Source organism: Bos mutus, chromosome 4 (assembly GCF_027580195.1).
Source record: "Bos mutus isolate GX-2022 chromosome 4, NWIPB_WYAK_1.1, whole genome shotgun sequence".
Lineage (NCBI taxonomy): Eukaryota > Metazoa > Chordata > Mammalia > Artiodactyla > Bovidae > Bos > Bos mutus.
This window is the reverse complement of record NC_091620.1, coordinates 83575145-83594255: the sequence shown is the minus strand read 5'-3', so window position 1 is coordinate 83594255 and position 19111 is coordinate 83575145. Positions and strand designations below refer to the sequence as shown.

General features: G+C 37.1%; 1 protein-coding gene across 2 annotated transcripts in view; it reads left to right on the top strand.

Annotated features, from left to right (window-relative positions):
• SEMA3D (semaphorin 3D) overlaps positions 1-19111 on the top strand; it is a 226012-nt gene that overhangs the window by 155106 nt on the left and 51795 nt on the right. For both annotated transcript variants that reach the window (XM_070369711.1, XM_070369710.1), the window contains one exon: positions 11260-11402. In XM_070369711.1, coding sequence (XP_070225812.1) covers positions 11260-11402 — 143 coding nt within the window. The remainder of the gene's footprint in view (positions 1-11259; positions 11403-19111) is intronic.

Sequence of the window (19111 nt, the reverse complement as noted above, 5' to 3'; positions counted from 1 at the left end):
AGGTCCACTTGACTTCACATTCCAGGATGTCTGGCTCTAGGTGAGTGATCACACCATCGTGATTATCTGGTCGTGAAGATCTTTTTTGTACAGTTCTTCTGTGTATTCTTGCCACCTCTTCTTAGTATCTTCTGCTTCTGTTAGGTCCATTCCATTTCTGTCCTTTATCGAGCCCATCTAGGTCTTTTCAAATGAGTCAGTTTTTCGTATCACGTGGCCAAAATATTGGAGTTTCAGCTTTACCATCAGCCCTTCCAATGAATATTCAGGGTCATTTCCTTTAGGATTGACTGGTTTGATCTTGCAGTCCAAGGGACTCTCAAAAGTCTTCTCCAACACTGCAATTAGAAAGCATCAATTCTTCAGCACTCAGCCTTTTTATGGTCCAACTCTCACAACTGTACATAACTGTTGGAAAAACAATAGCTTTGACCACATGGACCTTTGTTGGCAAAGTAATGTCTCTGCTTTTTAATATGCCGTCTAGGTTTGTCATAGCTTTTTTTCCAAGGAGCAATCATCTTTTAATTTCAAGCATCTTTTAATTTTTAATAATAAGAGGGATAGTATAACCTGGTCTGCCCTGGACATTTTCAGTTTACCTTTGCTGTTCTTTAACTCTGAGGTGTCCGAATTTAGACATAAATTATAGCTCTCTTTATGTGTAACTTAATTACCTAAGTTTAAATAATGACTGTCACTTATTTGTGACTTTGGTCAAACCTTTCTGAGCATTTAAATTTTTTCTCTAAAAATTTGGCATAAATTCTCTGGGGAATTTTCTGGCAGCCCAGTGCTTTCACTGCTGAGGGCCCAAATTCGATCCCTGGCCAGGAAACTAAGATCTCACATTCTGCGTAGTGCAGCCAAAATAAATAAGTAACACATTTAAAAAATAAAAATAACAATTTGGCATAATAATAGTATCTGTTCGCATGGTGTTACAAGAATTAGATTGTATAGGGAAGTCTGATGAATGACAATTGTAAAAGCAATTCGGTGTCAATATTGTCATCACCCTCATCGTCATTACTCCTGAAGGTGAGAGAGGTAGCAAGTGGGACTAAAGACTTGGGTGCTCTGATTCTCTGACATCTGTTTAATACTTAGCATTTTGAGATATTAACCATCTGTTCTTCCTCTGTCTCTGTAATTCTGTGATCTTATCTATTCTAATAGCTTTAAATGTTTTCTCTGTTTTAGTGTTTTCTCAAACTGTATTTTCAACTTTTTCCTGTAACTGTGCTGTGCTTAATTGCTTAGTCATGTCCGACTCTTTTTGACCCCATGGACTGTAGCCCACCAGGCTCCTCTCTGTCCATGGGGATTCTCCAGTCAAGAACACTGGTGTGGATTGTCATGCCGTCCTCCAGGGGATCTTCCCACCCAGGGATTGAATGCAGGTCTCCTGCATTGCAGGTGGATTCTTTACCATCTGAGCCACCAGGGAAGCCCCAAAATACTGGAGTGGGTAGCCTATTCCTTCTCCACAGGATCTTCCAACCCAGGAACCAAACTGGGATCTCCTGCATGACAGGCGGATTCTTTACCAGCTGAGCTACCAGGGAAGCCACTTCTTGTAACTAAGTTCTCTTAAAAATATTTATTTAAATGTCTTACATTTTCATCTCAGTTTAAACAAAAGGAACTAGTTGCCAAATATGGAAATAAGATATCTAAGCCTTGGCCTTGATTGTGCCATTGAAATCATTTGAGATTTATACAAGTTGTTTAGTGACCTTTTGCTTGAGTTTCTTTGAATAGTAAATAGATGTAGAAAACAATAATTGAATTTAAAATCTAAAATACTGGGAATCTAATTCAAAACTTTCTTGTTTTCCTTTTCTAAACTGCCCTCACCTATTTCCTGATTTTAATCTATCTTAACATTCTTAATTTCATCTACCCAGTAACCTTGAAGTTATCTTTAATTTCTTCCTCTCCTTTATCTCCTTTTGTCTAATCTATCACTAAGAGCCTTTACTTCCTTCAAAATATCAGTTGACCTTGTTTTTTCCATGGCCACCATCTTTCTTTAGGTCTCCATCACCTTGTCTCTGTTTTATTGCCCCTATGTTGTTTGTTAACCCTTTTCCCTATATCTGGTCTCTTCTGCTTCAAATTAATTTTATATAGCTTCTATCCTAGTCACTGCTATTAGGCACTTTTAAAGTATAATCTCAGTTAGTGGTATAATTTTGAGAGAATTACTATTTCCACTTTACAGTTGGGGGTAGATTAGAAATCAGATTAATAGTCTGTGGTGAGACAGTTATTGTGGGATTGAAACTCAGGTAGGTGTCTCTAGCTCTAGACACTTTATTCTTACCATTGTATGATACAGTCCACCAACCTAAATTCTGATCTTGTGATTGCCCATCTGCTGCTCTTGCAGCTTCATTACAATCAGGGTCCATATCGCCATGCCATGTTGGGCAACAGCAAACTGAAGATGTGCGTCTGCTTGTGGAGACTACAGCAAATAGAGAACATGTGGGTTAGGCAAGCAATGTGGAAGCCCTACACAGCTGTAGCCAATATTGTGAACATTTGCTAAGGGATAAGCTGGCCAGAATCAGGAGAGCACAATGCGTCAGGAGACTCAGTCTGTCAGAAGCTTCCTGGTCCAAGGAAACTATGGCAGGGCAAGGGAAAAATGGTAGAAACTATATGAGATTCTTGTAAAGACATGCTAAGGGAAAAGATTGACTTGGGGGGAGGGGCATTTCTATTCTCCATTTTCAGAAGTGGCTATTTTCCAGATATAGTCAGCCTAGTATCCAAAGATAGAGGCCAGAGGAGTCATCTGGATAGTGTCAGGAATACAGGGAGACAAAAAAGCAATGGTTGTTAAAGGAGCTATGTTTGGGGGTTAGACATTATCTTATTCAACCTTCAGTTCAGTTCAGTAGCTCAGTCGTGACCGACTCTTTGAGACCCCATGAATTGCAGCACACCAGGACTCCCTGTCCATCACCAACTCCCGGAGTTCACTCAAACTCATGTTCATCAAGTCAGTGATGCCATCCAGCCATCTCATCCTCTGTCGTCCTCTTCTCCTCCTGCCCCAAATCCCTCCCAGCATCAGGGTCTTTTCCAATGAGTCAACTCTTCGTATGAGGTGGCCAATGGTCTGGTTGGATCTCCTTGCAGTTCAAGGGACTCTCAAGAGTCTTCTCCAACACCACAGTTCAAAAGCATCAATTCTTTGGTGCTCAGCTTTCTTCACAGTCCAACTCTCACATCCATACATGACCACTGGAAAAACCATAGCCTTGACTAGACGGACCTTTGTTGGCAAAGTAATGTCTCTGCTTTTGAATATGCTATCTAGATTTGTCTAAAGTGTACTTTTTATTAATTATGTACATAGCATAATCAGTGCAATACCTGTCACATATCACAGTGCAGTCCACAATCATATAATGCAATGTGTAAATTTTCTTGACTACTTATTTAGCGTGTACATGTGAAACTCACTCCGGGGTTTTGTTCAATTACTAAGAACTGACAGGTACTTGATATTTCAAATAATGTCACCAGTGTCAATGTCTAACTACTTTCCTCTATATATTATTGCATCATTGATTACTTTGTCTAATCCAATGCCAGAAGACATAAGAAGTATGAATACTGATTCCTTCTTTGAGAAATGAATCCATCTATTAAATCCCTCGCCAGGAGGGTGAAAACTTGTGAAGGTGAACCCTATGGCTGTTCTAGACACAGTCTTAGGTACTTCCACACTTTTCTGTATCAACTTAATCTTAGAACACTTAAGGAAAGATACAAGTCAGAGGGTTATTCAAACACATTAGACGTTTTTCATGAGAATTTTGAGATAAAAGTAAGAAGTATGACCATTTGGATAATGAAAACAAACAATGACGCCTCAGTTGCATATGTTTCTGTTTTCTTTCCTGGAGTAGGTGAGAACTTTTGTTTTAAAATTTTTATTTCCAACATGTGGAGGAAGTTTTCATTTGAAGTTTCTCTTGGAGTACTGTTGTCTATAAATTGTTTTCCACACAGAAGGATAGCATTTTTCAAAAGTGGTAGAAAAAGATACTACAAGAAGAAATAAAGGAAAATAAGCAACTCACTATGTCTTACGTCCTGTTGTAGATGTGCTCATCTGGATGAAACAATGTTCATAAGGAGAAATGAAAGTGATATGCATTTCATCAGGCCATATGGATGTATGCCATTTTCATTTGGCAGTGTCTCTTGATGTCATGCTAAAAGTTCATTTGTGAAAATGCACGATTTCAAACTCCATCCCTATTAAGGCATGTGTTTCAAATGCCAAATGGGAAAAATGTACTCTAATAAAGCACAGGTGTCTTGGGGTATGATTTTAAATTATTTAATACAACTATGCATGTCATATACTGGTGAAATGATATCTATTTTTACATAAACTTGGCAACAAGTCAGAAAAGAGTTTCTATCATAAAATACTAATATCAATATTCTAAGACATAGGACCTCAATTGAATCTGTGAGAAAGAAAACTCTCTTGCTTAAAACTGGTATTTATTTTTAACTCAAAATTACTTATTATTTAAATCACAGAATAGTGTACTGTTGGATACTAATGCTTTTTTTTTCATAATTAGATTTCTTCACGTAATAATAAATATTTGGCTTAAATACTTCCACCATTTAATTTGTTTATAGTACTCCAAAATAATTTACTTACAGTAATAATTTTTTACATGAAAAAGAACCAACATTTAAGAGTCCAATAAGACCACAGTCACTGAATAAACACAGTAAGATCATTTATGTTATATATTAGTTGAAATTTAAAAGAAATACAACTTGGAAAAATATCTACTCTATTTTGCCCCACTAATATTATAATTGGAGAAGGCAATGGCACCCCACTCTAGTACTGTTGCCCGGAAAATCCCATGGATGGAGGAGCCTGGTAGGCTGCAGTCCATGGGGTCGCTAAGAGTCAGACACAACTGAGTGATACTTTCCTGCATTGGAGAAGGAAATGGCAACCCACTCCAGTGTTCTTCCCTGGAGAATCCCAGGGACGGAGAAGCCTGGTAGGCAGCAGTCCATGGGGTCTCACAGAGTCGGACACGACTGAAGCGACGCAGCAATATTATAATGACATTTCTGGAATGGGGACTAGGATCATACTCTAACTTTTGACCTTTTCAAATGGCAATACCTGGCAATAACACCTGGATAATGTTTTGCATAGCCAAAGAGGCTCTTCTGTGCATTTCAACAATAGAATATGAATTAACATGTTTATTTGTATTGCTTTTAGGCAGAGTACATTCCATTCTGTCATAAAGCTGTGTTTTGTTTGTTGAATTTCGCAAATAAGAGAACACCAATCAGCCCATATAACTGCTGCTTCCATCTGTGTGTCTGAGGAAAGTTTTACAAACAACTCTCTCTCAGAGTAAAAATCCTTTTTACCTGTAATGATTTTCTGTTTTAAATCACTGAGATCTCTTTTTCTCTCTGAAGAGAGAAGACTGCAAATTTTGTACCACTGTTATTTTTAAAACTATAAATTTAGCTCAGTCATGGGCTTTCATGGTGGCTCAGACAGTAAAGAATCTGTCTGTGATGTGGAAGACCCGGGTTTGATCCTGGGTTGGGAAGATCCCCTGGAGAAGGGAATGGCAACCCACTCCAGTATTCTTGCCTGGAGAATCCCATGGATAGAAGAGGGTGTACAGTCCATGGGGTTGCAAAGAGTTGGACCTGACTGAGTGACTAACACTTACTGTGTTATTTTTATTTTTTTTTTTTAATTTAATTTTATTTTATTTTTTAACTTTACAATATTGTATTGGTTTTGCCATATATTTAAAAGTATAAATTCAACTCAATCATGGCAGTAGTTCTGATACTAAAATTACAAAGGGTCATCAGGCTGCAAAGAGGTAAGAACTATGATAAATTCTACTTGTGTCGTCTCCATTTTAAGCTATGTATTTGTTGAGATAAAACAAGCCAATTGCATTCCTATAATTTCTGTATCAGTTCAGAAATCCTAGCTGTCCAAGGAACTCTCAAGAGTCTTCTCCAACACCACAGTTCAAAAGAATCAATTCTTCTGTGCTCAGGTTTCTTTATAGTCCAACTCTCACACCCATACATGACTACTGGAAAAACCATAACTTTGACTAGATGGATCTTTGTTGGCAAAGTAACGTCTCTGCTTTTGAAGGTTGGTCATATCTTTTCTTAGGTTATGCCTAAGCTTGGTCATAACTTTTCTCCCAAGGAGTAAGCGTCTTTTAATTTCATGGCTGTAATCACCATCTGCAGTGATTTTGGAGCCCCCCAAAATAAAATCTGCCACTGTTTCCACTGTTTCTCCATCTGTTTGCCATGAAGTGATGGGATCAGATGCTATGATCTTAGTTTTCTGAATGTTGAGATTTAAGCCAACTTTTTCACTCTCCTCTTTCACTTGCATCAAGAAGCTTTTGAGTTCCTCTTCACTTTCTCCCATAAGGGTGGTGTCATCTGCATATTCGAGGTTATTGATATTTCTCCTAGCAGTCTTAATTCCAGCTTGTGCTTCATCCAGCCCAGCACTTCTCATAAGGTACTCAAGTTAAATAAGCAGGGTAACAATATACAGCCTTGACATATTCCTTTCCCTATTTGGAACCAGTCTGTTCTTCCATGTCCAGTTCTAACTGTTGCTTTCTGACCTACATACAGATTTCTAAAGAGGCAGATAAGATGGTCTGGTATTCCCATCTCTTACAGAATTTTCCACAGTTTGTTGTGTTCCACACAGTCAAAGGCTTTGGCATAGTCAGTAAAGAAGAAATAGATGTTTTTCTGGAACTCTCTTGCTTTTTTGATAATCCAGTGAATGTTGGCAATTTGATCTCTCATTCCTCTGCCTTTTCTAAATCCAGCTTGAACATCTGGAAGTTCACAGTTCACACACTGTTGAAGCCTGGCTTGGAGAATCAGAGCATTACTTTACTACTGTGTGAGATGAGTGCACTTGTGTGGTAGTTTGAGCATTCTTTGGCATTGCCTTTCTTTGGGATTGGAATGAAAACTGAACTTTTCAGTCCTGTGGCCACTGCTGTTTTCCAAATTTGCTGGCATATTGAGTGCAGCACTTTCACAGCATCATCTTTTAGGATTTGAAGTAACTCACCTGGAATTCCATCACCTCCACTAGCTTTGTTCATAGAGATGCTTCCTAAGGCCCACTTGACTTTGCATTCCAGGATGTCTGGCTCTAGGTGAGTGATCATACCATCATGATTATCTGGGTCATGATCTTTTTTGTATTGTTCTTCTGTGTATTCCTGCCACCTCTTCTTAATATCTTCTGCTTCTGTTAGATCCATACCATTTCTGTCCTTTGTTGAGCCTATCTTTGCATGAAATGTTCCCTTGGTATCTCTAATTTTCTTGAAGAGATCTCTAGTCTTTCCCATTCATTTTGTTTTCCTTTATTTCTTTGCACTGATCACTGAGGAAGGCTTTTTTATCTCTCTTTCTGTTCTTTGGAACTCTGCATTCAAATGGGTATACCTTTCCTTTTCGCTTTTCTTCTTTTCACAGCTATTTGTAAGGCCTCTTCAGACAGCCATTTTTGTTTTTTGCATGTATTTTTCTTGGGGATGTTCTTGATCCCTGTCTCCTGTATAATGTCATGAACCTCCATCCATAGTTCTTCAGGCATTCTGTCTATCAGATCTAATCCCTTGAATCTATTTGTCATTTCCACTGTATAATCCTAAGGGATTTGATTTTGGTCATACCTGAATGGTCTAGTGGTTTTCCCTACTTTCTTCAATTTTACTCTGAATTTGGCAATTAGGAGTTCATGATCTGAGCCATAGTCAGCTCCTGGTCTTGTTTTTGCTGACTGTATAGACCTTCTCCATCTTTGACCGTAAAGAATATAATCAATCTGATTTCAGTATTGACCATCTATCTGGTGACGTCCATTTGTAGAGTCTTCTTTTGTGTTGTTTGAAGAGGGTGTTTGCTATGACCAGTGCATTTTCTTGGCAAAACTTTATTAGCCTTTGCCCTGCTTCATTCTCTACTCCAAGGCCAAAGTTGCCTGTTACTCCAGGGGTTTCTTGACTTCCTACTTTTGCATTCCAGTCCCCTTAATGAAAAGGACATCTTTTTGGGGTGTTAATTCTAAAAGGTCTTGTAGGTCTTCATAGAACCATTTTAGCTTCTTCAGCATTACTGGTCATGGCGTAGACTCGGATTACCGTGATGTAGAATGGTTTGCCTTGGAAACAAACAGAGATCATTCTGTCATTTTTGAGATTGCATCCAAGTACTGCATTTTGGAGTCTTTTGTTGATTATGGTGGCTACTCCATTTCTTCTAAGAGATTCTTGTCCACAGTAGTAGATATAATGGTCATCTGAGTTAAATTCACCCATTTCAGTCCATTTTAGTTTGCTAATTCCTAAAATGTCAACGTTTACTCTTGCCATCTCCTATTTAACCACTTCCAATTTGCCTTGATTCATGGACCTAACATTCCAGGTTTCTATGCAATATTGCTCTTTATAGCATTGGACTTTGCTTCTATCACCAGTCACATCCACAGCTGGGTGCTGTTTTTGCTTTGGCTCCATCTCTTCATTCTTTCTGGAGTTATTTCTCCACTGATCTCCAGTAGCATATTGGGCACCTTCCCACCTGGGGAGATCATCTTTCTGTATAGTTTCCATTTTATTCCTTTTTTGTCCCAGTCTAATTATGAATAATTTGTATTAAAGTCTTCACTCCTCCTGTCCATCCATGCATCTGTGTGACTGACCTAGGGTTAATGAGTCCTGTCTATGTTCTTTTCCTGTATATGAAATGGTAATCTATGGCAGTGACTCTTAAACAAGGATTTTTACAAATCCTTGTAAAAAATCACCTATAGGGTTTTATTTATTTTGTTTATATATTTTAAAAATACACATGCCAGTGCAGCAGGAGATTTGTATCCAGGTAGTCGCATTGAATTGAGGCATCTGTAAATTCAAAAAGGTGCTATATATTATTATCAATACCTGATCTGTGCCTGTGGAAACCCACAATTGGTTGTCCTTTTCTCTTCTCATTGTTCCAATCGCTTTTCAAGTCATTGGAAACATCAAGACTGGGCCTTCTTATTAGCCATATCTTGGCCTTATGTCAGTATTTTCTTAATCCAGAATGTAACTGAAGCAAAGAGTCAATTCTTGCTCACTTTGTGTTCTTGATCCTAGAACTTTTTCTTGTTCAAGTGTCTTTGCATATAGTAGTAATCAAATATATCCTTACTTTCCATGAATATGCTGAAATCCTAATGCTACATTTATAAGAAATTTTGTTTCCACAGAGAATTTTTTTTAAAGAAAACATGATATGTTTAAATCAAATATGAATTTGTGACTAGAAAAGAATTTTAACTTTGCTCAGATATTCAAAACTATTTGTGATGTATCAACAATTTAAAAGCAGGGCTGGAGGGAAAACAAAAATCCTTCAGTAGAATTGTTAATGGACCTTGCTAACTTAAGATTAATTAAAAAAGAAAAATTTTTAAATGCTACATGATTTTCTAAAAATTTTTTGTGTAATTTATAACCATATCAAAATGAGATTATTGAGAGCATAAAAATCCACTGGAGTTCTAAGTTCCAGGGAAAGAACAGGGGAATAACAAAGAATAAAAGGGAGAAAGTTCATGCACATACTTCCCACCCACCCACCCCAGTCTTTTCCTCTTAAGGTTTCACATTTAAGCAGAGAAGAGACTGGATGGGAGACCCAGGGTTGACCCAGAGAGGCTGGGATGATAAAGACTGAACTACTCATCACTTAGAATCAAACTTTAACTTTTGTCTGTTGAAGGAGTCTATTATGAAGTGTTGTTTGCTGGGCTACTGATCAACTGTTCTGTATTTGCAGGGGCATGGTTTTTAATACCGTGGAGTACCCGGCAATCAGGGCCCTGATCAAAACAAAGGCAGTGTTACTTTTTCACCTCCTACTTATATTTATTTTTTGGGAAACTTTGTTTTCTCTCGTTCCTGCTTCTACATCCTAAACAGTGCTCATTGCCTTCTTCCAGGCATCTTGTATATTCTACTTAATTGAAGTCCTTTACTCCCAATTAACCAATTTTTGTCTTTGCTTTAATCAAATGATTTTTATTAATCAAAGTGTTTATTTCTGAACTAGTATCATCCAATTACAGATCTGTTACTCCCAGATCTGTATGTTAACCATATAAATGGTTAACTCCCATTTATATAAAACTAAGACTTAAAAGGCCAAGTACTTTTTAAACAAGGCATTAGTAACCCAAATTGACTTGTCACTGATGCAACTGCAAAGGAGTTAATTGTATTGTCATTATTTTTTTGCTTGATATGCATCATGGACAATTTTCCCTGCCAGTACATTTAGAATTGCTTCATTTTTAATAACTACATGTTATACTATTGATACCAATTGTGTGAATATGCTCAATTTTCCATCATCTCTTGTTTGTGGCCCTAATCATTATTATTATCATCCCAGTCATTTTAATAATGAATAACATTTATTTAATCCTTATTATGTATCAGACACTACTGGATAGTAAATGCTTTATATGTATTAATATACTTGATTATCATATTAGTGACCCTAGATATGATGATATTGGTAACCTCATATTAGGTATGAGAAAATTGAGGAATAAGTGGCAGAGACAGGATATAAACTTGGAAAGAGTGTCCTCAGAGCCAACACTGAAGTCAACCCAAGCATTTTACTGGTTGGTTGAATTTTTTTGGCAGTTACACAAACTATAGCAAATAACATCGTAATATATCAAAATCTGAGATAAGTTTATAGTTTTTCCTTAGCTCTTCATAATGGAAACTGGTTAAAAAAAGCAGTCATAAAAAAGGAAAATATTAAAGTCCAATCATAAACAAGGAAAATATAAAATCATTGACTCTCTAGGTTTGAAAAAACGACTTTATGTGTAATTCAGTTGAATTGAGATAATTATTAATCTCAGCCAGTCATGTTCTCACCTGGTCTCTGGAGTCCTAAAGAACTTGTTCAAGACTTCTTTGTGCTAATACCTGTTTCTACTTTGTGTCATGTTTATTATGCATATGCTTCATTTCCACATTTTGTTCATGTTTTTTATTCTGCTGCTAATTGTTTTACATACAAAAGATACTAGTATTATTGTAGCTGAATTATTTCAGTATTTTAATGTAGAGCTTCTTTTCTTCCTAACAGGAGCAAAATTTATTGGAACTTTCCCCATCCCAGACACCTATAATCCAGATGATGATAAAGTATATTTCTTTTTTCGTGAATCATCTCAAGAAGGAAGTACTTCTGATAAGACCATCCTTTCTCGAGTTGGAAGAGTTTGTAAGGTAAGATATATTTGTTTTACTTTAGGCATATGTGTATATGTATGAATAATTAACCATGTAATTTTGAAGTTAATCCCATTATTCCTAAATGGCAGAGTAAATTCATGTTATCCTATACGTATAATTTTTGAGATCCAAAAGGGAAAAGAATTAAAAATTTTCCAATGTTAAAAATTATTTTTTCCAATCCCTGAGCTGTTTGCAGGTTTGAGTTAACTCTGCTTGGCAGTTTGCTCCTTTTATTGGTGGGCTGTACCTCTGCCAGTTATCACTATTCCCAGTAAGACCACTGCATTGTCCTGATCCATGGACATTAAAATGTTTTGTACATTAAATAATCTTATTTTTAAATAGAAAGTAACAGCATCACTAGCAGAATCATATCCCATATTTTTTAATCAAAACACATCACATGTAAAATTATATATTTTTGCATAATAAGTTGAAAATGTGGTTGTAATCTTACTATTTAGATATTTTCTAGAGCATTAATCTAGATTAGGTTCTGAGAGAAAAACATGATAAGAAGGAAACACAAATAAACCAAAAAATAAAACATTTATTTTGAAGAAAACTGAAATTTTTAATACTACCATTTTGTGGAAATTACAAGAAAACAGAAACTCTATGAAACACTTCCATTTTGTGCCGTCAACGTTGTCATGTAAATAAATACAAGCTTTACAGAATAAAAATACTACTGCAATCATACTTTACAGCATATTCTTTTGTTAGTTGGATTTATCTTCACTAAAATCACTTTTCTTAAATATCCAGACACCTTCGGCATTAACTCAGTTATTAAGAGGAAGAGCTGTTAACTTAATAAATACTTTCAGCGGGAAGGTTTCTTTGGTCTTGTACAAACTTTTCATTTTCTTCCATCTGAGCCTATCACTTTTTTTTCTCAACCTGTGCCCTCAGGCTTTTGAACACTTTCAGGGACAGAAATACAAACCTTCATTGCCCTTAAGAGTGCTAATGAAAACACAGTTTTTGAAAGAGGCCAAACTTGTGAATGCAGATCATTCTTTATCTAGTGTCCTAGCCAGTAATGCTGTCTCCCATTGATCCCTTCACCCCCAGGGGACAGTCTCTGAAAAGCATCCTCATTCTTTCAGAGTCTTAAGAATTCACAGTCATTTCTCTTGAAGTCTCTCTCCTGGAGATGAATGGCCATTGCTTGGAGTAGTCATAGTATGTGAGTGTACTGAAGCATGCCTTAGCACAACAGTACCCCAGCCCGGAGGCTGTGCTGTGGATGGACATCATTTGTATAAATGAACCACGATAAGTATGTCACAAGAGATTTACAACAGTTAGATGTATTTTAACAGTCACTTTGTGATGAACACATATAACAAGTATTAGCTTTGTGAACGAGTCCAATACTTATTTCTTGATAGGTTGATTCCATTTGATAGAAATTTGTTTATAACAAAGTCATGTTTTTACCCTCATATTAAATATACTGAAAGTTGACTTTAGAGGTGGAGAAATACATAGGTTGCCCCATTTATACATTTGTATTATAAAAATATAATCTAGACTTTAAGTATCAGCATGGGTTATTTTATTTATGAACAAACTCCTATAGAACTAAAAAAACAGAGACTAAAATATGAGTCTTTCCATCACAAAAAACTTCTGAGACCACACAGCAAGATTTTGCCGTGCTATTGTGTTTGGATAAAAAAAGCTAACAAATTGTGAGATCAAATAAGAACATGTGATGGATGAATTTCCTTAAAAAAAATAAGGAGATAATAGTGGTTATTCTTTTTTTTTTTTTTTTTGAAGGTTAAGTGACTTATTTATTTATTTAAATTTAAATTGATTTATTTTAATTGGAGGCTAATTACTTTACAATATTGTATTGGTTTTGCCATACATCAACATGAATCCTCCAGGTGTACACATGTTCCCAATCCTAAACCCCCCTCCCACCTCCCTCCTGGTACCATCCCTCTGGGTCATCCTAGTGCACCAGCCCCAAGCATCCAAGATGGTAACAATAACCCTGTATGCAAGACAGCAAAAGAGGTTATTCTTAAATTGATGCATCTCTTTACTCAATCCCTGTCTTCAGTTAACACCTTCTTCAGAATTTCCTGCCACACATATGATCTACTGGTCAGTGTTTACAATATTTGGCTCTAAATGCATCTTTGTAATTTCTTAATTTCTTTCCTGCCCTGTCCAAGTTTTTAACTTGCCTAATAATTTAGGATTAGCTTAGTAAAAAGTGAGCACTCCTAAGTAAAGATTTCACTGACAAGATTAAAAATGATTTGAAATCTTAAAAAAAAAAAAGTCCTTTTTCGCATACAAAATATTTTTGTGACAGTTTTGGGAATATATTTATTTCTCTGTTTCTTTTTTTTTTTTTTTTTTACTCCAGGAGGTTATTATAATACTGTTTTTCTGTTTTCAACAAATAGTAACATAATGTATGTCTATGCTGTGAAACAAAATGATGGTCAATTAACAAAGATCTAAGAAGGAAGAGAACATGCTAGAGAGAGTTAAGACTAACTGTGTCCACTGTACTGAATTTACAAAGCTTTTCAGTAACATGAGAGTCCTTTATACTATTTGTTCCACCAGGATATCCTTATTCCACAAGGATATTTTTTAGGAAATATTAAGCTTTTGTTGTTCTTGTTGTTCTTGTTTTGTTTTCTTTTCTGGGGGCTTCCTTTGTAGCTCAGCTGGTCAAGAAATGCCTGCAATGCAGGAGACCCCAGTTCAGTTCCTGGGTTGGGAAGATCTGCTGGAGAAGGGATAGGCTACCCACCCCAGTATTCCTGGGCTTCCCTGGTGGCTCAGGTGTTAAAGAATCTGCCCACAATGCGGGAGACCTGGGTTCAATCCCTGGGTTGGAAAGATTCCCCTAAAAAAGGGAATGGCTACCCACTCCAATATTCTGGCCTAGATAATTCCATGGACTATACAGGTCACAAAGAGTCAGACACAACTGAGAGACTTTCATTTTCAGTTTTACCTGAGAACTTTCAGCCCAGTGAAAAACTGTTGACATTTTCAGAGCTCCCTACCTCTACAGCTACTAAAGTAAAAGTTGTTTTATTGACCTGACAAAAGAATTACTATTAGACTGAGTGGTAGAGGAACTGGATATCAAATTGCCAACATCTGCTAGATCACTGGGAAAACTAGAGAGTTCCAGAAAAACATCTATTTCTGCTTTATTGACTATGCCAAAGCCTTTGACTGTGTGGATCACAATAAACTGTCGAAAATTCTGAAAGAGATGGGAATACCAGACCACCTGACCTGCCTCTTGAGAAACCTATATGCAGGTCAGGAAGCAACAGTTAGAACTGGACATGGAACAACAGACTGGTTCCAAATAGGAAAAGGAGTACGTCAAGGCTATATATTGTCACCCTGCTTAATTAACTTATATGCAGGGTACATCATGAGAAACGCTGGGCTGGATGAAGCACAAGCTGGAATCAAGATTGCTGGGAGAAGTATCAATAACCTCAGATATGCAGATGACACCACCCTTATAGCAGAAAGTGAAGAGGAACTACAAGCCTCTTGATGAAGGTGAAAGAGGAGAGTGGAAAAGTTGGCTTAAAGCTCAACATTCAGAAAACTAAGATCATGGCATCCAGTCCCATCACTTCATGGGAAATAGATGGGGAAACAGTGGAAACAGTGTCAGACTTTATTTTTTGGGCTCCAAAATCACTGCAGATGGTGACTGCAACCATGAAATTAAAAGACGCTTACTCCTTGGAAAGAAAGTTTTGACCAAACTAGACAGCATATTAAAAAGCAGAGACATTACTTTGTCAACAAAGGTCCATCTAGTCAAGGCTATGGTTTTTCTAGTAGTCATATAAGGATGTGAAAGTTGGACTATAAAGAAAGCTGAGTGCAGAATAATTAATGCTTTTGAACCATGGTGTTGGAGAAGACTCTTGAGAGTCCCTTGGACTACAAAGAGAGCCAGCCAGTCCATCCTAAAGGATATCAGTCCTGGGTATTCATTGGAAGGACTGATGCTAAAGCTGAAACTCCAGTACTTTGGCCACCTGAGACGAAGAGCTGACTCATTTGAAAAGACCCTGATTCTAGGAAAGATTGAGGGAGGGAGAAGAAGGAGACCACAGAGGATAAGATGGTTGGATGGCATCACTGACTCAATGGGCATGAGTTTGGGTAGACTCTGGGAGTTGGTGATGGACAGGGAGGCCTGGCGTCCTGCAGTTCATGGAGTCACAAAGAGTCAGACATGACTGAGTGACTTAACTGACTGAGTGGTATATTGTGATGGGCAGGTAGGAGATTTTGGAAATAGGCAAAAGTTACACAAAAGTGAACAAAGGACTGTTTACACAATAAGGGTGAATCTTTTTGTAACCCATTCCTTTATTATTTTATCATTTCATTATTTCAACAACAAAACATAAGTTCTGTGCAAACTGCAGTATACTAGATGCTGGGAAGTAAGTAAATTACTGTCCATCTTCTTTAATACCTTACAATACAGGTGAGGGTAATTGAGATACAAGCAAATAATCACAGTGGAAGGAAAGTTATGACCAACTTAGGTAGCATATTCAAAAGCAGAGACATTACTTTGCCAACAAAGGTTCGTCTAGTCAAGGCTATGGCTTTTCCTATGGTCATTATGGATGTGAGAGTTGGACTGTGAAGAAGGCTGAGCGCCGAAGAATTGATGCTTTTGAACTGTGGTGTTGGAGAAGACTCTTGAGAGTCCCTTGGACTGCAAGGAGATCCAACCAGTCCATTCTGAAGGAGATCAGCCCTGGGATTTCTTTGGAAGGAATGATGCTAAAGCTGAAACTCCAGTACTTTGGCCACCTCATGTGAAGAGTTGACTCATTGGAAAAGACTCTGGTGCTGGGAGGGATTGTGGGCAGGAGGAGAAGGGGATGACAGAGGATGAGATGGCTGGATGGCATCACTGACTCGATGGATGTGAGTCTGAGTGAACTCTGGGAGTTGGTGATGGACAGGGAGGCCTGGCATGCTGCAATTCATGGGGTCACAAAGAGTCGGACACGACTGAGCGACTGAACTGAATGTGATGAAGGTCAGACTGAGAACTCTATGCACTTCATGAAGCCTAATAATTGAGAGGTAGAAGGACTACACCAAGGGCAGGAAAGGAGGATAGGCATTTCAGGCAGCCTTGTGACAAAATACATTTTGTTTACAGAACAGTGATATCTTGTTGTCAGTGGAAATTGAGAGATGGTGGGGAGCAATGTTATCTCTTAAATTGTGGTGAATTGGATGATAAACAGTATTATTTTCATATTAAAGAGTTTCAATTCTATCATTCAGACAATGAGAAGTTATAAATGTTTTTAGGAAGAGAAGTGACCTCTAGGTATTTAGCAGTTCTTTGAGTAATGCATCTGCATTGAGAAATATTTGTGACTGAGAGACCTGTTAGGTAGTTTCCCAAAGAAAGTAAGAATGAAGAGATAAGGTAAGTTCAAGAGATATTTTTAAAATAGAATGTATGTTAATTTCTAAAAGGTCCTAAATTTACTACCACTCTTTTATTTATTGCTTGGTGTAGAAAAGCGTTGTCCAATAGAACTTGCTGCAATGATGGGAATGTTCTGTATCAGAATGTTCTGTATCAGAATGTTCTCTATAGCATAGTAGCCAGGTGGCTATTAGTGATCACATACGCCTAATATGACTAATATAGCTAAAGAACTTAATTTTTGGTGTTATTTAATTTTAATTAATTGCAATTTAAATAGCCTTGTATGGTTAGTGGCTACAATATAAATATAGACTACCAAAACATTCATTTACTTAACACATTTATTGGTAACCAGCCTTCTACAGGGCATTTCTAAACAATAGTCTGATAGAAGTCTTAAAAAAATCACACTTGGGCTCACTGAGCTTATAACCTAGTGCATGATATATGAATGAAACAAGAAAGCACATAGATTGACACATAATTGGAAGGTGTGATAAATGCTCTAATGGAAAAATCACAGGATGCAACTGGAAAAATAAGTAAACTTTAGATTGGAAATGGAGGGTCTTTCTGAGAAATTGACTTTTGAATCAGATGATAAAAATGATTAAGAAGTTGTAGGGCAAAGGTGACAGGGATGATGAAGAACATCACAGGCAGAAGGAAGAGCGCATGTGAAATCTCAGAGGTGGGAAAAAACACTTAAGAAATAAAAAGAGGTTTACTGTGATTGGAGCAAAACAGATGCATTGAAAATGAGCAGGATAGTGGTCATTTCCTTTTAAACAATGTATAAAATTTCACCAGTCTTCAGAAGTCTTATTTCCCCAACCATAATTAGAATTGACTGATACTGCAGGTATTGACTCCATGATGTATATGAAAGGCTGCCACAACTTCCTGTCTTACTAGATCCTCCATGCATTTTAATTCTCCCTTACTGCTGTTCTAGAGACCTTGATACCAGTCGTGTAGAAAAGAGACTCCTATACTCTTAGTAACTGTGGTTACCAGAAGATAAGGCAGATATTAGGAAAATGCACAAAGAGATACATTCTGATATTTAAGAAACACCAAGAAAAGTTTGTGGGCATAAATTTTATATTTGACCATATTGAACTTGATGTTCTCAGTTATGCTGCCATAATAACCAGTTGAAAATATAAAACCTGAGACTCAGTAATGTCTAGATTCATGAATGTGGAAATCACCAGTGTATTGGTAGTTCTTGAAGTCATGGCAATGTCTGAAATTGCCCAGGAAGATTTGTAGTACAAGATCAAAGGGCAAGGACAAAATCCTGAGGGACAATAACATTTGAGAAAGAGCAGAGTGAAATGTTCACAAAGGCATTGAGAAGGAATAGTTTGATAGCAGGTAGAGAACTAGACAAGAATGTTGTCAAAAGTCAGGAATAGAAACTGTTTGAAGAAGAAAGTAATGTCAGATACTGACATGTCTGACATTGTCAGGTATAATTATGACTAAAATTCAGGTATTAGTTTTGGCAGTAAGAATATAATCAGTAACTTTTGCCCAAATGATACAAATCATTTGCCCAATTTAAAGTGAAATCTAGGCTTACATCTCTGCTGTACTTTTTTTCTAGCTCAGTTTCTTAGCCTAGATAATGAGGACACTCAATTCTTCCATGACTGGTTTACCACACAAATGAAAGGCTTGAATGGGATCACATGAATTTGGATATGACAGATACAGAGGAAAGTACTAGAAAACAAGGGATACTTATACAGTGTTCAAGCAGTTAACCATCTAAGAGATTGACATGTAAGTAATGTGAGTACATGATCATACTGTCTTAAATTACATGTCAAAAATCATGCATACACACACGTCATATGCACACACTTTTGGAGTCAGATCAATTAACTGCTTAGGAATGTGAGATAATAGTGTGTGTATATTGTGGGGGGTTTGGTGGTGGTGAGAGGCAGATTAGTTACTGAGAAGAGATGATGGTATTTTACTAATTTTAAATGTTAAAATTATGATTATTACTTTCCCATCATTTTTAGCAATATTTGTGCTTTGAGGATGGATCTTATTTCTGCATAGAGTCAAAGAATTTGCAGACATCTCCTGGTGGCTCAGATGGTAAAGAATCTGCCTGCAATGTGGTAGACCTGGGTTCAATCCTTGGGTTGGGAAGTTCCCCTGGAGAAGGGAATGGCAACCTGCTCCAGTATTT